Below are 24588 nucleotides of genomic sequence, written 5' to 3'. Positions count from 1 at the left end.
AAACAAAGTTTAATCTTTAAATAATTCATGTGGCTTGTAATTTTGTTTTCTGTTGCAACCATAAGTATGTTTTCTGTCTAGGAACTGTGCAATACCAGCATAAGCTCCTATTCAAATACCTGAATATTGCAGTCCTATGAAACCGGTTATACTGGTAAATCCATTTTATTTTTATGATCCCAAGTATGAAACTATTTTTTCCTAAAATACTTACAGCCGTGATTTTGGGGAAAGACAATAAACATTACTTACCCTTCCTCTGCAGCTCAATGTGATTGCCATCATCAGAACAAAAAGTAGGGACAGAGGAGCATAGGAAACTGAATGTCCACGTTGCAGGGAAGGGAAAAAAACTACATCTCTCAACATAACTACACTAAAATAACATGCTGTGTTATCACCATTGGTAAGCTGCACTTCAATAACCATATGGGGATTTCTAACAGAAGAAAGCTGATACTCACCTATGTGATAAAATTAAAATTAAGTAAGTAAATGAAACACTAATATTAAGTGATGACAATGCAAAGATAAAAGGAGAAGTCAAATTGGAAGTCTTATTTTGAGTTATGATTGACATTGACACATGAAGAAGCAATTCAACCTACCACTAAATAAATTGGATAGGTTATCTAAATAATATTAAAATGTTAAGAGTCATCCTTGCAGAGAAGACATTATGAGCAAAGAAAAACTAACAGTTACACTGCTTTATAAAACGGATACTTATTTTTTAAATAACATACAATAACATCTAGGATGAAATTACACACTGGCAGTTTTTTTGCCCCTGTCTGGTTAGCTGTTAAGAAAACTATTAAAGTAAGTTAAAGATGAAAAAAATCAGTGCTTCAAGAATGTCACAGACACACAATTACAGGAAAATGTACTAAATGTACTTAACGTACTATAGAGTGTGTTCTTTCTTTCTGCAATTTAACCTTCCCATTGCTATAAAGTGAGTTTACCACTGCTAGAGCAACAACTACATCGAGTGTCTGTGTATCAGCGAACACCTAAATAACATTTTATACAAACTGAGTTTATAAGGATCCATTGTGCAATACTTGCCTTTTGCCAGCTTTCAGCTGGTTGGCTACATACTGCAGGAGGCCTGCAAGTTCAATTGGGTATTTTCGGAAAACGGCACCACAAAAGCTTGCCAGACCTAAAGCAAAGAGAAACAGCTGTGACTGCACCTCTTTATTAAACAAACATTAACATATGGCATATGACATCTTAGCAATACATGCATTTCTGGAATACAAAGGAAGAAAAAAAAATTCCTGTTGATTAAACTTGCCAGCTCTCCATTTTGTTTAAAATATTAGCCAGTAGGTGCAAGTGAAATATCGATCATAATGATCAATGGTGGAAAAGATCATTGCGGGGGGTGTGTTTAAATATTTTAAACATTATTGTAATAAATAAAACAAGAATACTAACTCTGCAGCCAGCTTGAGATTGTAGTGTCATCATGCTTCATTCTCTCCTTCTCAGGGTTTGCCAATGCTTCAATGATACAATCTTTAGTGGAGTTAAAGAGAGTATTTTTCCTCAACTTACAAGCACAAAAGTTACAGAGACCTGTTTTTCTGGCTTTTGTAATATATGAACATGATATGTAAGTACAGCAAGCACTAACTTAGAAAAATTTAAATTTAAAAATTAAAAAAATAAAACCATGAAACAGTAACATAAAAACAGTATTTACCTCACTATTTACAAGATCACTATGCCTTCAAGAGTGAAAGTAATAAAAACGAAGGATAATTTTCATAGTGTGAAAGAATTAATAGAGGGAGTTCCATAATCCCCTACAAGCACAAAGGTATTTGCAAACTTCACTAAAATTTCCACAAAAAGCAGCATGAAGAGAAAAGAACAATATTTACTCACAATAACATTTAATCTGGCTACAACTGCAGCTTTATCAATAAGTGATGCAGTAATTTACATCAAAGGATACATGCCAAGACATCATAGTTCAGGGAAGTGAGGTATTTCAGCGAATCAACAACCGGAGTTATCAAGTTATCATATTTTTGTATTTGTGATAAAATCTGTAAATTACAACAGACATTCAGCTGAATAGGGACAGTATTCCTTATCTTTCATATAATAAAAGCATTTAACAATACTTGTCTTCAAAACCTACACAAAACATGCTTAAAATTAATTATTCAAAGGTCCAAAACAACTGTTAAAGTACGTAGGTAATCTCATTAATCTACCTAGCACCCTAAAGATACCCGCAAAACATGGTTATGTGTAACATTTAAAAACAATTCTGTATAATTTCTCTTTTCAATTATCAGCAAATAAAATAAAGAAAAATTCCCTAATATTTCTTAAGAATCCTAAACCTCAGCAGCAGGATTTCCTGTTGCTACATACAGTAATAAAAAACTATTTTAAAAACCCCAAAACTATGAACCTAGGTCATGAAAGACTACAAGAAAGCTCTATTAATTAAATTCTAGGATGTTCTCTTTGGTACATGACACACGTGTGTACATTGCAGCAGTAATTTCTCCAAGTACAGTCTAAAACTGGTAAATCAATACCCTTAGATCACATGTGTGAATAAGATGGAAGCCCATCAACACATTTTTACACCTCTCCAGCACTCAGTAGCACCAAGCAAACTTAAAAATCTTTGCCAACTTTATAGGTGCATTTCAGACTCCAAAGCTTTTAGTTCTCTTCTAAATGACTCAGATCTATCTCCATCCCACTCACAGACAACTGCCAGAGCAACTTAGTCTGAATTTGCATTCTGCATAACCTGATCAGCCATCCCCTTACCTGAGACCCACTTCTGCTGTCTCAAATGATTTTTTTTTTTTTGCAGTTGGTTATTCAAGAGATGTTTCCATATTTAATATCTCACTAAGTATTATTAAGTCCTGTCTAGTATCTTACTATGCATGCTACTAAAAAACTACTATATTTTAAAATTTGCATCAAAGGTAAAAAATAATGAAATTAGAACTGCAGGTCCCTTCCTGAACTTCAATTATCAGTTGTCAAGATGAAACAGCATTCAAATACATGGAACTACATACATAATCAAATAAAATTGTAGGATTGCTGTGGCTGAGTTTTCCAATTTGTCTTCCAGAGGGTTTCACATTTTCCTTAGTTAACCGCCTGTAAAAGAGGACATATTTTGTTACTAAAGACAAGCTAGAAGAATATTAAAACAACAGGCTAGTTTCAGTGAAGAAACATCTTTGTTAGTCTCAGAGACTAAACTGTCACTAGCAAATATGTTTTTAAGACATCTCAGCATAGAAATACTAATCTGTTGAGAACCAGAAACTGAGAAATCTTTCAAGATGCAGACAGTAGAACCAATCCAGCTGTCCCTCCATTATTATGGACCACATTCTAGCTTCAACTTTGAACATTTTGCTTTCAGAAGTCCTCAGTGAAACCTGTACCACATGCACCAAACTACCACGTGATGCTGTTAGCTGTTCCTGGAAATTTAACTTAGCCACAGATCAGTCATTTTTTGTTGCATTCTGTTCATTGAAAAACAGTATTTCTTTCTTGGTGTTGCAGTTCCACAGCATTTCCTACTGAAGATTTGAGCTCAACCTGAAACCCGAAGTTGACAGTAAATTATACACATAGCAATCTTCAACAACTGACAGCACTTTGGTTCATCTGCCCAACTGAAATCCATTGTACAGGGGAAGGGGAAAAAAGTTTATAGTGTATGAAGCAAGTCAGAAGGGAATCAAAAGTATTGTTCCTAGCTTTCACAGCTCTGAGTCCAAAGTCTTTTATCTAGAAACAATTACTGTCTTGCCTATATGGAAAGGTTCTGATGATCCACATTGTAGCACCACACCATTTGCTTTTGGGAAAAGGAGAACCTGTCGCTGTACGCGCTAGGAGTCGCGTAAGTAACGACAGACTTCTTCAGCTGTGGCTAAAGAAGCGATGTATTGAAAAAGTGAACTACATTTATAGTGTGGTTCGCAAGCTGCAAACAGAACAGCAGTCCATTGGACAACAGAAGAAAACAAATTCTGTCACATAGCATGAGAACTGTTTCTCAGTCAACACCACGTGCTTAATCTTTACTATTAATTCTTTTCTGTTTTTCCCAAATGTCATCATTTTGAGAAAGGCTCAGGCCGGAGATGAGAAACTGTCTCAGCATGGGAAATATTTCCCAGCGTGAGAAAGAGAAAAGAAGCTCTGAGCCTGAAAAGGCCTAGCAAATTTTGCCTGGGCCTTTTCTGTCCACAAGAACCTAATTCCCTGACACTGACGTCAAATGTGAGGTAAATCTGAAATTGCTGTGAGCCCACTCGAGGATGAGGATAAATCATTCTGTTGAACTTAATGCCATACATTCAAATCTACACAGAACATGACAAAATTCTTGAGACTCTTTGCTCCACTCCTAGAGGAAATACATAGCACTTGTACATTTCATAAGCAAAGCAATTTATCGAAAACCTTATCCAAGGAAAAGATTTTAAATCATTTAATGGGACATTTTTCAGAGATTATATATCCTTATTGGTGACAATTTTGTCTATCCTTGCTTATTTGATGGTTTTTTACCGCAATACATTGAAAATTAAATATTAAAAATGAACAAAGACTACTTGGAAAATTACTACGTCATTAGATAGGGAATTTGTCAAGCTTTTTTCCTCTAGCTGGTGATATGCAATACACTGTAGTACAGTTCATAATTATTTATGGGAATAGACTACTTACTTCATAATGTATTTGGCTCGGTCTATGGTTTGAGCTTTAACTTTCACAAGAAGTGGGTGACTATTGTATGTTTCATTCTTCCATTGCCCATAGAGACGGTACCTGGAAAAGTTATACAGGAAAAGGAATTTCAGAACTGACAATTCAACAGCCCACTCCAAAGGATGGAAACAAATCATTCTACTCACCGGTATTGGTATGGAAAGGTTTTGAACATCCCCCATAATTCCTCAGACATGCATGCATTGCAGTCCATCAAGGAAAGAGATGGAAGCAAGACTTGGTCAGTAATACTCAACAAACAGCTGAACAGTGTTTCCTGGGATAAAGACAAAACCCCAAGGTAACTACCAGGAAGTGCTTCAGAAGCAGGGTTATACATGCAATGCGCGAATGGAAAATTTGATAAAAAAAAAAACAAGTACACCACAAGATTAAGACTTCCAGAACAAAAATCTAAATAGAACCTAGAAGTATCTCCCATCATAAATTATTTTAAAGAACTTGTTTTTATAAGTTAAATTTCTACTGGATACTTGGATTTCATTGTGGACAATCTTGATAATAAATTAGAAAATTTTGAAGTAAATAAATTGAGCAACTAAAAAAAAAATCATTATACCAATAAACACCTCCCTACATCCAATTTGACTTTTCTCTATGCTTTTCCCTATCATGAAGTATATTTCTAGAATAAATAGCTGGAGATTTCCAGCTGATTCCAAGCAAATAAGAAGTAAAATGCACAGTTGGCCACCATTATAATCTTACATAAAAACACCTTCCTCCAAAATAAACTCACCATTTTCTCTTTATCTTCCTGTTTGCTTCCGTCAGACTGAAACTGTAACAAAGACAACCCTTGTTAAGTGTAGCACAGTTACTGTAACAATTACAGCTTCATCACAGGGCTATCTCAGCAAAAGCATAAACCTGAAGCGCCAAGCATCTCTTCAATGTTTAATTTGCCACATCTGTCAGCATTCAAGTATTTTTAAACAGAAATTCAAATGCATGGATGAAACACATTCCTTACATATAGAGGGGCACTGTACTATTTTGTCCAAAAAGAAATAAAAGCTAAAGCTACAAAAAACTTGCTATTACATATTAAATATTGAATTTTCTTACTGGAGAGGAAAAACAATACCTAAGCATTCACCTACTACCTAAAAAATCTGAGGACTTCCAACACAGTTACCAAAAGCCACAGATCATTTCCATCTTTCTCTCACAGTTAAACTCTTAAGCTTTTAGTTTTCATTATTCAATTACTCCTTCTCCTTGCTCCACTCACCAAGAAAAGCATATTAAGCTATCACAACAGTAAGTGCACAATTATTTTAAAGGTACACCTTAGCATGAAAGCTCAGTACAATGTTAGTAGTCTAACTTTTAAACTACTGTATGGGTTAACTTAGAGTCAAATTACCTTCAGTTACAAGTATTTCTACTGCGTGTTAAATGTAGTTTCACAACTAAAACATGCTGATGGCAACAATGCAATAAAAATAACTTTCCCTATGTTACCTTAGCCATTCTGTCACTGACGAATTTCTTCACAGTTCCAACCTAGAGCAAATAGCTAAAATGTTGCTCATTCTTGTGAGAAACACATTAAACTGTTAGATATTTACAGTAAACCTGCACAAGAAATTCCTAGTACCAAGTAATCTTCATTCCAGTGTACATATGCTCAGAAACAGGGCTTTCTCTCAAACCCTCAATACTTCAATTACAAAGTATTCCTGATAGTCTACTGACAGCAATAAAATGCGTTAGTCCCCTAAACTGTAATTTCCAACTTAACTGCACTGTCAGTGCAAAATAGCCATCACTGAAGTGATATCAGTCTTCTCACTGGCCAGCAAGAAATGAGCATGCTATAAAGTCAGGGTATTTACCACTGAGAAATCTTATAATTCTGGAAGTAAGGCAATAGTTGAAGTTTCCATGATTTTTTTACAAAGACTACATGGAACCCACAACTGTAGGCTTCTCACCCTACCACTGCATCTTGGAACCTAAAAAGAATAAATTTTCTTGACAAAATCTGCTATTTTTAACAAAAATATCTTCAATCCCAAGAATTATCTGTGTTCTAAGCTCTGCATCATCAGATACAGCTGGACATGAAAGCCTTCCCTTAGGTGGTATATAAATTATGAGCATTCCAGTATTTGTTAGATGCAGTTGAAATAAAAATACATTTAAGAAAAAAAAAAAAAAAAGTCATAAAACTGAAAACTTCCCCTCCAGTACCACTTAGATCAAACTCTCCAATTTTCTGTCATAAGTTAAAATAAAATGCTGGGTAACAAAAAACATGATTTGTAAGTTTTGGGGAGGTGGGCCGGGTGCTCATTGGTAATAACAGCAATTTTAAAATTATTTATTCCAAAGTTTCTCTGAGCTGCTGTTTAAAGAAAAAAAAATTCAACCCCTATTGTTGACTTAAGAACAAACCTGAAACTGCTAGTTAAATAGCAAATTGCCAGAAAAGCAGCAAAATAAATCAATAGCCTCAATCTGAACTATCGAGTACTTGTTAAGGGAATTCAAGATATGAATTCAACTTGCAGCCTTTTAAAACAGGTCATACTGCCAATCTTTCAATAGAAACCTGTTAAAGATATGGTCAAAAGACAGTAACCGATCTCAAGAGATCAGGTAATTTTTCAAGTTGGCAGCTTGAAGCAATTTCTACATTGAACTCATCCTTAGCAGCATCTAAAGACTTGTCTCTAACACAAGATCAATCGCAGCAGGATTTTAACGAGGCAGAACAGGGGGGAAAAGCATGAAGTAAAAGGATGCAACCTAACAGCTGGAATAGAAAGTTGAAATTATTTGTACTGCACGTGTATTAGGGTTATCAATCCTTGTTGATGACATTGTAGCTGTAATAATGTAGAAGCTTCCAGGCAGTCAGTACCATATGTCCGTTGGGTCATTTAATTATACACACAGAGATGACACTTGAAAATATGAATACCATAATGGGAAATTAGGTATCACTAAATATCTGTAGTTATAAACCTGAAGTGCCTTAAGTTGTTCATAAAAATGTTTATAGATCATAAAAGAGAATCAAAAATTAAAATAAGATTCTCCAAGCTACTCCTTAGTCAAAATTTTCTTTTGTTTCAGCATTTGAACATCACACAATTAGCAAGACAAGCATTTTTTTTATATCAGAGTAACTGGTATTTTTCACGTTTTGACCAGCTTGTTGTGTCATACCAACCTCTTTCATAAATGCTTTTCCAAGGCGCACTACTTTTGCAAATAAAATGGGATCATGGGACAGATGAGGACCAAGGTAACAAAGCATGTTGAACACTTCCTTTCTCAATTCCTCAAAGCTTTCTGCTTGTTTTGGTGCTCTCTTGTTTGGCAAAGAGGAAATTGGTGATCCTTTAGCTCCCTTAGGTACACCAACTCTGAAAAATAAAATGCACAGCATTTCATGTGAAACAGAAGTGAAAATTTTAGAAATGTATCTATAACTAGATTTACTAGTAAATTTACACTGTAAAAAAATTGTTTTTCCCCCATCTAGCAGCAGAAGTGTGGCTGTCACTTTACCTGCGGTACAGAGGCTCAATTGTCACATGGACAAGCTGGCAAAGCGCGATCGCAATCGGCTTGTGCGAAGTGGAGTAAAATGGAGGCATCTGATCCATAATACTTTGTGCATGGTGCCAGTCACCAATTTTTAATAAGGCTTCCAATAAGCCAAGTTTTTGATTATCAGGAGGCTGCAAGATAATAAAGAAGAAGTGCGTTCATAAAGCCTCCTTAATACTTCTCCTTAAGCTGCTGCAATTCACAGCTAGAGAAAAAAATCTTTGTATATCAACCATGTAATAAAAACATATACAAAATAAAACTTAGCTAGACATCTAGACAATCAGCAAACCTCAAAAGAAATTATAAACTAGTCCATGCAGAATTTAACATCTGGATCAAAGTTTAAAAAAACCCCAGAAATTTATAAAGTTGTCTGATCACATATTTTTCAAACCATCACAAGCTATTGCAGCTTATTTCCTTACAGAACATTTTAAGCACAATGCAAGCACTTAAGAATCATTTATGCTCTTGTGTTTTTCTGGGTTTAAAAGCACAAACTTCTCCTGCAAAAGCAGATTAGGAAAAAAAAAAGGCTAAGCCACAAGCAAAACTTTCATCTGTCCTAGTGTGCACGTACGGTAAGTTTCACATTAGTTTCACATCTGTTCTAGGAGACTCTAGACTTTAAGTGCAAGTCTACACAAAGTTTTCCAAAGATTCCTTTTGCAATACAGGCATAAGAGAAAACAGGACTCTACAATTAAGGTCATGCCTTGAAGCACTTTTTCAGGGACATGGTATTGATATAATTTATTGTTATAAATTTGTTCTCCCTGGCCCCCAAGGTAAAAGTCTATTCTTAAGTGACTAACAGTAAGGAAAACTAGCTGCAAATAACTACAAGCCTAAGATGATGATTACATCTAGGGAAGGAAGTCTACAAGTCTAGGACAAAATGTTATTATTTTAAAGCAAGATATAATTTTATTTAAATCATCCAAGCAGAGAAGGCCGACTGACAAGATCAACAATTAATTACAAGAAGACACTCCTGAGGTTCTACAGCTTGTGTGGTTTTAGTGGTTTTTTTTTCCTTTTAAAACTTTTACACTTGCAAATATTTTTCTGAGAGTTTCAAAAATAGAAAACGCCACAGCAAATGGTAATATGCAGAGGAAAGCTCTATAACAAAACCAAGTAAGGCCTCTGTTCATGCTGAACTTATGGAGCCCACATGCTGCTTGACTTTTGGGTAAGCAAGGTCTGACATGAGCTCTCCAAAAGCCAAGGCACAGAGGGGCCAGTCTGGAATTGCTGTCAAACCCATTCCTGCTACCCACACTCTGACATGTCTGGATGTCCTATCACAAAGTTATGGCAAATGCATCTAAAAAGGCAAACGTAGGTAGCATATTTGTCAAGACTAAATTATTCATATTAGAGTCATGACATAATAGTGAATTTTAACCACACAAAATAAGCACTTCATGGATTTAAATGAAAAGTCAGGTCAATAATTTTTAAACACTGCTTACATTCTGCAGTCATTTATTCCATGATATTGTATTAAAAACAGTACATTAAAATGACATGCTGGATACAATGTACCTAAACTTAGGCTAACAACAGCTTTCACACGTAGTTACTCCCCTAATGGCTATGAAGTGCACAGCTAAGCACATACAAAAATATTTTAACACATAAACAAGCTTTTCAAGACACAGCACACAATGCATAATGATGTGTGCAGTCACAGAGATTGGTTTCTGTTAAGTACAGCTCCTAATTTTCCCATCACACAGGCTCATATTTTTATCCTTCAGAAAAATGCTGCAGTTTCTGCTAGAGCTTAAAATTCCCTAGTTCTTAATTCTAAAGCTTAGCCATGAAAGCTGTCTTAATTCCTCTGACATTACTTGCAATGGGTACACTCCCCATGTTCCACCAAGAGTTTAGTTTTCCAAAGGAACAGAGTGACAAGCACGCTTCTGAAAATTCTGGGCAGCTCCATCTGACAGCAGAGAAGGTGGGCCAAAGCAATGTGGTGTAAGCAAAAGGGAGGGAGATCAGAAATTTAAAGTGAGTGAAAAGAATCTGTTTAACCAGCAGCTGTGGCTGCAGTCGAGAGCCAGAGGGTAATGACTATCAGGTGCCTGAGGGAAGAAAATGGAATTAGATTTTTCAAGCTAGGATAGAAAAATCAAAGTAGGAAGGAAGGTCAGAGATTAACAGAATCAAGGTGGAGTAGAAGAAGTAGGAATAGGTAGACAAATCAAATTGATAAGGAATATAGCATGATAAAGAAATTCAAAAAAGGAAGCAATGAAAACTGATAGATCCCTCCCCCTGCTCCAGCATGCAAGTTAAAAATGCATATATTAAGCATTTCTTTTTCTTTTTTTTTTCTTTGTTTTAAATTAAGAAGTTTTACAAGTACTTAAGCACTCAAATGAAGATGACAACAGAATGGCCTCTAAGAGATCAAATAATTTTGTTTCTAAAATAAGGTTTGGACACACTAAATCAAATTAGACCCAGGGCAACATGAATCTGACATAGTAGGAAATTAAATGAAGAGTATAAATTTACACATATGGAGATAAAAGCTTAAAGAAAAGCATGGTGAGCAGTTACAACTAAAACCCTTCAGTTATACATTTTTTCTTCAATGCAGGATAATTATAACAATATTTCTAAGTCTGGCAATTCTTTATGTCCCAATTCTTGATTGAGAGAACTCATGTCCTTATTTTTATGAAATCAACTAGGATTATACGACCATAAATCCTAGAAGGGCAGCTGCTAAAGGTTGCGAAGTGCATAAATGCTGGGGCATAATTAGTGGAGTTGATACAACAAAAAGAATGGAAGAAATCAATTACCCATTGAACCAATAATATTTCATGTACAGAAATCCAGAACAAACCCCAAACCAAACATTTTTGCACATTGGATATAACAGAAGTGCAGTCAAAAGACAAATACATGCCATCCAAGAAGAATGTAACTGTTTTTCAAATGAATACAAGTATGCTTTCATAACAATTGTTTTGTTTAATGTAATTAAAATGATTTTACTAAGAAGAAAGCTATTCAGACACACCTTTTCAGTTTTCTCCTCCTCTTTTTCCTTTTCTTTCTCCTTTTCCTCAGTCTTTTCAGATGATAAGACGACCATTGTAAGTTTTCTGACAATTTGTTTAGCTTCCACTATCTCTCGCTTGTGTTCCTCCATGATGGCATTATCCCCTGGTAGAAGCTGAAAAAACAGAACATTATATCTGAAAATTGGAGTGACCAACTGCTACCGTGGATCACCTGAGCTGGAGACGAATTTTGTCCTTTCATCATCAAGGAAAACCAGGTAACCTACTTAACCACACACTTTGATTGCACCTTTATTTTAAAGAAATATCATTTAAAGCTTACCAAATTTTTTATTTATGAGCAATGTGGGTTAAATATATTTAACATTTGATCATTCAAAATCATCTTATATAAAGTACCTAGTATGACAAAAACCTCAGCATAGTCTCGTACTTAAGAATAATCAGGGTGAGGAATATAAACCTACACTCAGAAATTAAAAGGCCAAGTTGTGAAACAAAAGAAAAGCTCTTTTTCTGACAAAGCCAAACTTCAATTTAGCTCCTGAAACCAAGATCACACTTTCCCTGCAAGTAAATAATCAAAACTTACTGCAGAGTCATGACCTCTTTGACACACTCATCTTTTCTTCTAATGTTTTAACAAGAGAAGATGTTTATTGGATTTTCTTTGCCCAAACTGATCATTGAAGGAGGAAAGAATTCCTCCATTTCACAAATCCCATTTGGAAAGGTAAAAGGTTTAAGGAGCTGCATTTTTCCCATTTGAAAACAAAGGAAAGCTACTAAGCTTCACCAAGAAGCACCTAGCATGGAATTTCAATGGGTAAATTGTATTTTTAGGATGCCATACATTCCATATGGCTCTGTGTATACACACACTAATTAAGAACAGTTTTTACAGGCTTGGAAGTGCATGAAGGACAGAGGTGGAGAGAACATGTTAATATGAGTGGATAATCCTGGCAGTGGTCTCATATGGGAGCCAGACAACAAACACCCTTCCAGACTCAACACCTACATGCTAATTATTTGATAGAAATTTTCACAGCAAGTTAAATTAAGCCTGAATTGAAAAGATATTTAAAAAAATACACCATCCCAAACATGCTAAGACAGAGAGACTGGCAGAGAGATTCTGGAATGAGACTGAGAATCACCATCATGCAGGTGAACAGTGCAAATGATTGCAGGGACCCTGAAGGCGTGAGACTGGCTGTAAACATGCCCATACCTGCACAAGTCTGAGCTGAGATTGCACAAGCAAATGTAACTCCAAGTCTGAGCATGTTTTGTAAGCTTACAAACATTCTCTTAAAAACAAGCATTATCATCACACATTCCTCACTCCACACCAATTATCTGAGACATGCACTCCTACTTGTGCTCCACCCAACACATTTTCAGCCAAAATACTCCTATGAAGCCAGGGACAGTTATTGATGAGTCAACATTGATGAGATTGTGACTAAGGTTATTAAATGCCCCACAAATTAATGGCAGACTACCTTCCAAACCTTCTACAGACGTAACTAGATTTCCTTGATTTCAGTGGAAGAGTTGAATTTTAATTTTTTTGTCTTACGACTATCTATGGATATTCTGAAATTTAAAACACTTGTATAATGCAAAATTAATTTGATAACTACAACATTCTGTTAACCATTCATCGAACTGGAATGTTGGTTGGTTGATAAGCCTGTCAGACTGCAGAAAATAAGCCTCTGATAATATCTGAACACAAGTCCATTTTCTTCCTTCAACCTAACAAATGGTCAGAATTCTTGTAGTGAATGAGAGGCCTATACAGAAACATGAATGCATTTAAAAAAATAACCCTACTATTAAACTAAAAGAATGTCTGGAGCCAATTGTCCTACCACTTTTCGCAAAAACTGATCTTGTAAAGCAAAACTCAACAGGTCTCCTAAGGAAGGTTATTTCCAACTTTCTACTCTGCCAGAAGGTAAACAATCTGAAGGATGGTACACAGATAATTCAAATAAAGTTTATCAGCATTCATATTTCATGCTTATTTGAGTATGTGGCATTAAGATAATTTTAAGAGTCACTACATATTGTACACCTACAGGTATTAGTATTACAGAGACTATCACAAATATGAAAATTTAGAAATAGAGTCAAGTATCTGATTTTTTTTTTTTTTCATGTCCTTAAGCTTTGGCATCTAGAAGAGTAGTATTGTCACTTACATGAACATAAAGATCTTCCAAATCTATGAGATTATGTTGCAAAAGGACAGCAGCAACTCTGTATAAGGAGGAAGGGGTCTCACCACTTGGATCCTAAAATGGACAACATCGGAAATTTAAGAAAAAAGCAATCAGACCACAGCAGAAGGTTAAAAAACAGGAACCACTCAATTCCTGCTCAAATGAAACTTATTAACCCACAGCTCTCCTTTTACTATGTTATTTAACTGCTATCACTTCCAAGTCACTAGACTTAACTGCAGTACACATTCAGTATTTTCAGCAACAAAAACTTCATCTTCACACCCTATGGTTCTTGTATGCAATTCCTAACTAGACGTTTAAAATTAACCCCTTGAGTACATTATCAAATATCAACCTGCAAACATGCTCCTCACTCCTGGGGATAAGTCTTGTTTATAATGTGCAGTCTCTTTGTTCAAGCCAGTCCTTACATAACTCCACAAGTTCAAGTGGAAGGTATTAAGATTGTTTTCTGCTCTTTTAAGAGAACATTAAGCATTCTCCTTTAAAATATAGTAAGAGACTCTCACTCAAATAATGAAATTATTGCTTTTAATACAAAAATTTTACAACTTAAAAACTATTTTCTATGTGTAAAAATAAAACAAAAAAATCCCCACAAACAAACAAAAAACCCACAACAAAAAACACACACCTGCAGAAAATCTCTTATTACTGACTGCAGTTCAACCACCAACCACAAAACCCAAAAATTAAGAATGGAAATACATTACCTGATAAAATTTGAATTTGAACCCAAGGATATGGCATAGAGTCTGAGGTTCACACATGTACATGTAAGATTCTATCAGTGGTACAAAGAAATCATCATACTCAGGCCTGCACTCATAGACTTCCAAGATGATATCCAAAACTCTGTTAGGATCAAGGTTGAAACATCCTAGTGGAGAGGACAGAGCAGAAAAGTTTAACATTGCTAATTTTCATCTTCATTCTGTTTAAAAAACACAAATGCATTAACTTTTAAAATTAATTCTTTTCAGTTAAACTTGAACCTGATTTATCAATAGCAAAATAATCTAGATCCCCTGTAAGTACAGCATCAATCATGCTTTGTTGAATATTGAACTATGCAAAAATATTAAACAGGACTTGTAATGCAGATTACAGTAAAAGCAGGAATTAACACCTTAAAGGGAACATTTAACAGTTAAAAACCTGACCTTGCCAATGCCACAGGGCCAGCTGCTTCTTCCCTTGCGCTGCCACATACAGTCATTCAGTATGACAAACCAGTCAGCTAGTAATTAATTTTGCACCCCAAAAACTGTTCTGGTTTGAGCTAGATCCTGATCCTCCTGGTGGTACTGCCCTGCCAATTCAGCATTATTACCAGTAGAAGAGAGAAGTTTCTTTATTTGAAGGGGAGCAAGAGCAAAGATACAGATCAGGTAAGCTAATGCTGAAATCATACTTGTATTTTACTATATAAACTTTTCCACCAAAACTCCAGGAGACATACTTGAGGAAGAAATACTACTTTTATCCAAAAAAATCTACATCTAGAGTATTTTCTTCATTGTGCCATGACATGTTTTATCCAGGCACATCCACTATGAAGATATATAACTGCATCAGTCTTTCCCACAAGCCACTACAATTACCCCAGAATATACTGAAGTTAGTACTTTAAAAGAATTGACATATTGTAGGAAGTCTTTTTGCAATTCCTAAAATTCCAGAAAGAAAAATGTTTTATCACAAAATTCCTCAAAACAAGTGTATTTTTTCACTTAGTAAGTACCAAAATTATCCCCTTCTCTTGATCTCTCCCAAAACAAATATTATTGTTACAGGCATTTGACACTTGGGCACAACACTCTGATAAATGAAGAATATATTTTTTTAATAAAATGGCAGCACAGCCTTTTGCCCATTACTGCACTGGCACCATATGAGACTGGCACTAGTACAAACATCAATATACTGTACAAAATTCTTTATTCAAAAAGAAAAGTGTAAAACAAGGGTAATTACAGGTATTTCCTGCTTTTAACATTTTAACATTCAACTTTGACTGTAAGATTCTCATCATGACTCAACTTAGAAATATGGAAAAAATCACTAAAATAAGATAAAGGAAAAGCATTTACTACTTCTCATTTCTCTTAACAAGAAATCACTCATTCAATATCTTCAAGAATAAAAGAATGTTCATGCATTGAACTGATACATTCAATAGGAAAAATCATTACTTTGCTATGCTTCAATCTACCTGACAAGCACACCTTCAAAAGATGTTAAAATCACAGCATGCATATCTGAGGCTATACCACAAATTCAGTATTTAAGTTAACTATACCTACACAGAATTCCCTAAATTAATTTTTCCACAGAAACGGGAACTTCAAGAAACCATAATTCTATCTAAGGTGATCTACCTTCTGTAGTCATAAGATCATACAGGAAAACCAATGCCCATATTCTTTCAATAAATTCCTTACCTATTAAAGATTTGATATTTTCAAGGATTAAATCACTAGTGATATTTCCAGATAAGTCTTGACCCAGTTCTGCAATGAGCTTTGCATAACCTTCATTCTCCTCTCTTAGCAAATTAAACTTCTGTTGCTTATAACTGCAAATAAAGGGAAATTAAATACCGTTGTGTAACATGCATGCATAGAAGCTTATTTATATTCTTAGCAAGTTGTTATAAAAAATGTTAATTTTGAATACATTTTTAAGAACTTCTTATTTACCTGAGATGTTGCAAAAACTATTAAATGCAGCATATGAATACCTGTAAGGTAGCAAGCACTCTCCAAACAAATTCAGCTCTTATTTCAAATGTAGACAACTAAAAAGATTAGACTTACACTTAATAGGAAAGCTTGGTCTATACACTACCCCGGAGAACTACTCTGTGGCAGTCCATGCTTAAGAACCTATTCTTGTTTCAAGTCATGTTCTTTGACACTGAAACATTGGATGCAGAGACAGAAACCAAACATATACCAAAAAACCATAACCCACGTTGCCAAAATTAATATAACTATGTTTGCCTAGTTACGAAAACAAAACCTATTCTTAACTGATACAAGAGCAATAATTATTTTTTTTATACTTTGTAAATTCACATATCACAAATAAAAGTTAATCTGTGTATATGTGTTTTAGGTTAGTGTTTTGACTGACTTTTTACTTTGCCTTTTTTGGCCATAAAGCTGTTTACTCCTGGGGAAGGGGTCTCTTTTTCTCTCTCAGTAAAAATTTTTTTTGTCATCTAAATCTGTGCTAAAAAGTGTTTCCCTTATATATGTCAATAAATAAGTTTTTTCCACTTTTCCCCCCTAAATAAAATATTTTTTCTTAAATCCAGTAAAATAAAAAATTAAAAGTTTATTCCCTAAAAAGCACTTCTAAAAGTTTATTCCCCTAAGTTTGTCCAAACTAAAACAATACGGAATCACAGCAGCAAAAACTATAGCTAACATGAGAAAGATTTCATACTTTTCAAGAGTTTGAAAAGTAAGGGCTAACAAAATTCTTTAGTCAATGGCAAAGTAAAGCGCAACAAAACAATTCCCAAAGTAAACTGAGTACTTGGTAGAAAATTTTACCAGACTAATCATCATTGCCCTTCCCCACCCACTCCCCAAACAACCCTTACCCCAAAACTTACAATAGTTTTGTCTTTATTTTAACAGATTTTTGATTGAACTGTTGAGACTGCTTGATGAGTCCCAATGACTCCAGTGTCTCTGGATCTAAACGCTCCTTTAGGACAGTGTCAGATACAAGATACTAAAAAACACCAAAATACATACCAAATTTGTCAATTACAAAGACATAGAAACCCACAAGTATTAGTTTATGCTACATCTGCATTCTGACTTTAGCAGAAAAAAGTTTGCATTTTGCTTCAAACACAAAAGCCGACTAAACTGACACACCATTAACTGAAACTGGAATTTTACAATGGTAGATTTTATATACAAGAGAACCTTGAAGAAACAAGCCCTAGAGTCTAATTGCTGGTTACCAAGTATACACAGCACAGCATCCAGGGACCTTACTACCAAGTAATGCATATTTACAAAGCTTATTCTTTGTTTTTTAAAAAGTCTTATCTTCATATGCTGAACTTTACAAATTGAGCTTATTCCATGCGTTTACGAATGCTATTTCGAAACACAAGGTAACATAAAGAAGTGCAACCGAAAGGATCCTTCAGAAGCAAAATTTCTGGTGAACTAGCAGGTGGAAAAATTTAAGTTCTCTCAAGACTCTTTAAAGAACTCAAGAGGGAACTCTACTATATTCTTCTACTGCAACACTATGGAGGCAATTATTTTAATTATTTGGAAAACACTCTGATTTTTTTTTTTTCTTTTCCCTGCAGGAAAGAGTCAATCTTCAACACTCTCATTTTTCTTGACAAATTTCGACATGCAATTTTGCCAAAAGTCTTCCTAGGTGTAACTTACCAAACAGGCCAATACCAGTTGTGTAAAATGATCCCTCTTATTTTTTTCTTCTAAACAACTTGTTTCAATATCTACAAAAGATGGGGGATAAAAAAAGCAATTTTTACTCGTGAAATTTTGAGAGTTTCTTATTTTAGTAACTATTCTGATTAATGCTAATGAGAAGGCAAAGAAACTTAGTGATAACATGGCAGCTTCTTGCCACTTCCCACCCACTCATCCCCAATAGGATTCACATAATATTTTGATGACATCACCACAAATTCAAAAGTCTCATCAAAGGTAAAACAGAAACCAGAGGAATGCTGCTATAATTCTTCTTGCCATTCTCTTTGCTGCAATAACACTTATGGCAAGCACTAAATATCAATAATAAGCACAGAAACAGAAATACCAACCACTGAAGAGAACTGCACGATCCTGGCCCTAAGGTAATGTTCTAATCTTTTTCTCTGTGGCTTCAGAGAACTACTGTCTGCCTGCAGTCTTTTAGCAGCTATAGTTCTGTATTACCATTAATTTCTTCTGTATTGTCTACTATGGAAAGCAATTCACTCCTATGGAAACACAGGCTATGGAACACTGGCCAGGGAAGCAAACCTTCTAAAGCAGTTTTAAAAAAGCACATCATTAAAAGAAATGAGGAGCTGCCAGGGGAGTAGAAAACTCCATAAAATAATGCAAGCAGATATTACAATAAACAAACAAAAAACCCACCACACATATTCATATTAAAATCAGACCCACAGAGAAAACATCGGCAACAAAAATGTGAGAAAGAAGACCCTAAAGAGACTGAAAACCAGTGATATAGAAGGGTAGAAGTGAAGGCAACAGACCAGCCAGATCCGTGCACAGATCTGTACCAGCCAGACCTTAGCGGCAAATACTGTCAAGCCAAAGAACAAGCTGCAGTAAAAAAAATTTCCAGGGTATGTGGATGAGTGGGCAAATCAAAATTCTCACATACTGAAACACATAAACAATTGGGGAAAAAATCCTGATAGTAGCAAATACTGATTAGAGTAAAAAAAGGGGTTAGAGGAAACAAGCAAGAAATTGTCAAATGTCCTTTGTCCCAAAGTTTGACAATAAGCTCCTTAGCCATACTCTTCCCTGCTACTAGTGAAACCATGGCATTTGGCTACACACTAATTTAAAGGAAAGGGGGAAAAGAAAAATAAATAGAAAAAGGCAGACAGATACACTAGTTTCATTTATTCAAGTAGTTCAAGAAGCAGCTAATTCAAATCTTCTAATGCAGATTTTAAAAGGAAAGGACATCGGTGTAATACCGCATTAGGAAAACTAGTTGCTATAAAATGATGATACAAGTACACATGAATATGAATAAAGTGAAGTCAATAATAAATGATAAAAATTATCATTTAGATGTATAAAACCAAGGCTGAACATGCAAACTTAATGAGGTGCCTCTCTCACAGGCAAGCAGAGCACAGAAGATGCCTCACTCCTTCAACACACAGAACACACAGGATCTGTGATGAGTAGACCAGCAAAAGAATTTTCTGAAATTTGTTGAAAAACACAGACATGGAACAAGACAGAAACTGCAGGCAGTTAGAGCTGGAAGACATGAGAGCAACAGCTTTGGATCAATATTACAACATAAAAATCCAGAAGTTATCACCAGAATAAGACGTGCACATCTTTAAAGCCTGCTTAGCTGGCAGATAGTGATTTAACGCCATTTGCCTTTAGATTTCTGGAAAATTAGCATAAGCTCCATTTCACTAACAGTGACTGTACAGACAAAAATATTTACAGAACACATTCTGAGGAGAAAGGATCTACCTACCAGTAAGTCAACTTTTATTTAAAATATTTAAGAATGATAACATCACTAAGTCACTGATTCCATTAGCTAACATCCAACATTCTTACAAGCTAGTTCCTTTAACTATTCTTGGCAGATCAACTTCCACTGCCTTTAATAGGCAAACTTCTGGAAACTATAACAGAACAAAGCAGAATGAAAAGACATTAACAAGTGAGGTATAGATACACTGAGGAAGAATCAACACATGCTTTGTAAAGAGAATTCATGCTTTACAGATTTAATGAAATTTCCTGAAGAAGTCAACAAGCAGATACACAAAACATGAATTTCTCTAAATCTGTTGCAATGCTGAAAGGCAAGGAACCCAGCTTACCTAATATGCAGAATACATCAGCTAGGATAGATGGCATGTCTTCTCGGAATTCCTAAGAAGAAACAAGATCCCATTTAATGAACACAGAAATTCCAACACGCATGCTTAGAAAATTTTTGCATTAATGCAAACAACACCTCATCATAAAGTTCAGATTAATCAGTAATGTGTATTATTTATATTATTAATAATCCATATTAATAATGAAGATGCTTAATTACTGATTAATATCTAATGTGTTATTGATTATAGCACTTAATTATTGATATGTAGTGAAACCCCATAACCTTGAAATGTAATTTAAGTTAATTTTGTGACCAGGGACAAAGCCCCCTGGTTTGTCCCTCCATCTCTTTAGCCCTGTGTGAGGAGCAGGAGTCTAGAAAGTGACCTGCAGTTCCTCAGATACCAAACAGATTACGATTTCCTACAGCAACCAAAGATCCAACATTTCATGTCACCCCAACAGCAAGGTGCCCTACAGCCTTGCTTTCCCTCAACACCAGTGTTTAAGTTCAAAAAACCTAAAAAGGTTACACTAGATTACTGCAATTTTATTGCAAAAATATTGCAAAAAAACATTTTTCCTAATGTTACATACATGTCAAAACAGCAACTTACCAAAAATAAGAAATTATTTTTAAAAGGTGTTTTAATGCATTTTTCCTAGTTTGCTTTTTTAAGAAACAGCAATATTTGGTAAACTTAGAAGTTTAGAGTAAATTACTCTTTTCCCTATTTTCTCTCCTTATTCAAAGCACTTTAAGAAAAACCTTTTTCAAGCAAAAAATAAGTCCAATGCATTATTTCAAGGGCCATCACAGAACTTGGGACATCCTAACAGTAAAATGGCACATTGTCATACTGTCATAAAAACCAGTAGGTGGCATCACAGATGTGCTGCATGAGCAAGTGACATTTATTTCTAGCATTTATTAACAACTTATTTCTTAACAACTTCAGTCTTCCTGTGCCCTTAAAAAGTGACTTAATTAATTTATGCTGAAACATCTATTCCTCACCATGAAAAGCAGACAGAAAAAATGAAGCCCTGTCAGTTTACATATATATCAAGTGTACACAAATGAAGAATTCGACAAAAATGACTTTTTTGACGTGTAAAAGAAAAATCTCTTGAATATTTTCCTGCTTGGATTTCATTTGGGCTTTTATAAGGAAGATTTTACTAAGTATGTAATTATTACAAATGTATACTTACTATGACATCACCAAGAACATTAGAAGCTTGATCATGCTTTAAGTTTCCTCTTACAACGTGGTAAGCAAGCTCATACAAAGCCTGCTGAATATCTGTTGAAAGACAAGAGATGACTAAGGAACATATTAGCTAATCCTCTGTCTAACTGTAAAAGCAACATTTACAGTATTGCTGCAGACTTCAGACAACAGAGAAGAAAAGGGTGATATGCTTCCCTCACCAAAAAAGGGCGATAACTTTGTTATTGCTAATGGATTAAAATTGATCAGCAATATCTAAGATTTCACACAAGCATAAAGTGATCAATGTTCTACTTTCTCTGGAGAGTTCATGGAGTAACAGTAAAATGGGAAGAAAAATTACCATCCTGCATATAGTAATTTGAATCTTCATAGTTGGCTTAGCAAAGACACCTTCTAATTCACGTAAATATCATATTATACATACATAAAAACATTACAGTACTTTCCTAGTCACGTCTCATCACAGATAAACTTGCACAACCCATTTCTCTAGAAGAAAGCAAGATTTAATTGGAAAAAAATGCTTGATAAGAATTATTTTTCATTTAATTTTTAAGAAAGTCTCCTATAACTCAAGAATGCAACCTTACAAATGCTTGTAATAACCTCAAGCACTAAACAGAGATATTACACTTGAGAAAAACCTTGCAATGTAAACATGGCGGTAGCAAAACCAGCTGTGAGAAACCTGTAAGGTTTGTAAATAATACATAAAATTTTTGTGTTTTTACTATGTGAAAAAAAACCCACAACCTCATGCTTTCAGCCTGCACTTTTACCACATGGTTTGGTGAATAAACTATATTCAATAACATGTTATATAGATCTTAATGCCTTAAATCATGTAATCAGTAATGTAGTGACTACAGATAACTGCGGGTAAATGGAAACAATTTATTTTTTAAATAGATAATTTTGCACTTGCACACATTAGGGTTCTTCTCTTTAACTTTTAAAATAACATCTAGTTGTATGTTGAGTTTGCAAAATGGAATTCCATTTTCTACAGTACAGATCAAATGCTGGACAATGTTGCCTTGACCCACTACAAAGAAATCCCTGGATGTGTGAAAGCAATCCTTGTAGTGGATGTTTGTATTTGCAGTATACACCTTTTGCTCATACTAATTGTCACCACACATGAATCTGCCAAGCACGTACATGCAAAGGTACCATAATAAACTGTTTCCAGGCTTGTTTTTCATTTAACTAAAACCAACAAACAAACCATAAAACTTACCTCTGAAACCCACATCATGGTTTTTGTTTTCACTGAGAGCACGACACAGCTGCACACTAAAATAAAACAAATTTTTAAAAAATCATTAGATATTAGCATACATGTTTAGGGGTTCTTTTTTGATTTATGCTCTGGCTAAAACAGCTTTAGATTTGGGCAGTTTATATAGATGACGACAATTTTCCCAAAGTTAACCCGAATTCAAAGAACTTACAGAGCAAAGAAACACAAGATTCCCAATAGATCTGACACACATGTAAATATTCTTCCTAATACTACGCCTCCTAGAGAAAAGTAAGAACATGAGGCAATGTGGAAAGCATGGAAGTCCTAGCAATAACCTACTGTCATTATCCAATGAGGAAATGCTTCTCATAGAATTACTATTACTATGGTGGTTTTCCAACTCCTGCATGTAAAAAACTTTTAGTATTAAATTATGTGCATGTTTTCCTCATGCAACATTTTACCAAGAGTAAGACAGAATTTTTCTTTATTCTAGTCCCTAAAATAATCCACTATAGGAAGCAAAAACCTGTCATGTTCCATTGTTGCCCTGGTTGCTCCCAGGGCTCCCTCAACCAAACAGCTATATGCAAAAAGCACTTTAAGTACTGTTACATGAGAAAAATTAATAGTTCTCCGTGTTAGAAAATAATTGCTTAAAGAGCAGGCTTCTTCACTATCCTGACAGCTTAGAAATGAACATGTTTCCAAGATACACGGATCTTCCCTTTTCTCTACCATACTGTCACCCCAGCATGGGGTTTCAAAAGCAGTTTCATACTTAAAAGTGACTGTATTTAAAAAGGGTAGTAATTTATCATAAGACACCAAGGAATATTTTAAGAACTTGTGTTACATTTGCACATTTTCAACCAAAAGTTCACATATTTTTCAAAGTATCTTTCACATGCAGAAACTGAGGAGTGTATCACAGCTATGTCTTATTCCTACATAAGATGGCAAGACTGCAGTTTGCTGTGGGAGCCATTTTAAGCTCTCAAATAAGACAGATATGTACAATTATTAGAGGTTTATCACCAAAAATAACACTAAAAATAGTTCTGTAGCAATCCACCACTCACATTATTTGAATCCTATATAGATTACCACTTCTCTAGCAGAAGTGAAACAGCTGTTTCAGCAATCAAAGGATTATAATTAGCAAATATAAGGTATACACACCCTTTAGACAACTGGAAACTAGGGAGTTTCACACATAATAATCTGCAGAAACACAGAACCTCAGCAAAAAGGTATGGCTAAGATGCCCCAAATGCTATTGAAGAAAATGCAATATATTTGGAAATAACCAGAACAGAGACAGCAAACCGGGGGAATAGGCATTTTATTTTTCAATAATAGTAAGTAAACTTTTTTTTTAAAGAACAGATTTTTCCCCAACTGTCATCAAAGAGTGTATCAATTAAATAAAAATCTACTTTCTTAAATTTTATTTACTCCTTCATAAAGAAGGTACTCTATAAGTACTCATTTCTAAGTTCAGTATACAAACAACAGTAAAGTGAAACATCAGATTCCAAAAAAATTATCTGAGATACACACCCCCTATGTCCTAAGATAGTATCCTCAACCAGGTTACAAGAGCTACAACCCTGTCTGCTTGGATTGATGAGTTCTTTTAAGTACATCTTAATACAAAAATCAGAGTTTCAACCCTTTCCCACTCCCTTTCCAGCAGTATGAAAATAGTTTTAACAAAATCACATTACTTTAGGACACGAATCTGTTTGATCAATAGAGTAAATAACTCTTAGATTAATCTGCAAACAACATGCTTAATATTTGCAA

The 24588-nt window shown here is 34.8% G+C and overlaps 1 protein-coding gene across 1 annotated transcript in view; it reads right to left on the bottom strand.

The window, feature by feature from the left end:
* THOC2 (THO complex subunit 2) overlaps positions 1-24588 on the bottom strand; it is a 50076-nt gene that overhangs the window by 21280 nt on the left and 4208 nt on the right. The window contains exons 2-19 of the mRNA XM_056491104.1: positions 22774-22829; positions 21511-21602; positions 20292-20343; positions 18118-18188; positions 17313-17434; positions 16132-16265; positions 14401-14567; positions 13643-13735; positions 11426-11581; positions 8335-8507; positions 7994-8189; positions 5549-5590; positions 4935-5065; positions 4747-4848; positions 3069-3153; positions 1970-2063; positions 1447-1527; positions 1072-1168 (exon numbers count right to left, since the gene is read on the bottom strand). Of these exons, the coding sequence (XP_056347079.1) occupies positions 1072-1168; positions 1447-1527; positions 1970-2063; positions 3069-3153; positions 4747-4848; positions 4935-5065; positions 5549-5590; positions 7994-8189; positions 8335-8507; positions 11426-11581; positions 13643-13735; positions 14401-14567; positions 16132-16265; positions 17313-17434; positions 18118-18188; positions 20292-20343; positions 21511-21602; positions 22774-22829 (1944 nt within the window). The remainder of the gene's footprint in view (positions 1-1071; positions 1169-1446; positions 1528-1969; positions 2064-3068; positions 3154-4746; positions 4849-4934; positions 5066-5548; positions 5591-7993; positions 8190-8334; positions 8508-11425; positions 11582-13642; positions 13736-14400; positions 14568-16131; positions 16266-17312; positions 17435-18117; positions 18189-20291; positions 20344-21510; positions 21603-22773; positions 22830-24588) is intronic.

Source organism: Oenanthe melanoleuca, chromosome 4A (genome assembly GCF_029582105.1).
Source record: "Oenanthe melanoleuca isolate GR-GAL-2019-014 chromosome 4A, OMel1.0, whole genome shotgun sequence".
NCBI classification, from domain to species: Eukaryota; Metazoa; Chordata; class Aves; order Passeriformes; family Muscicapidae; genus Oenanthe; species Oenanthe melanoleuca.
This window is presented reverse-complemented; position numbering and strand designations above follow the sequence as displayed.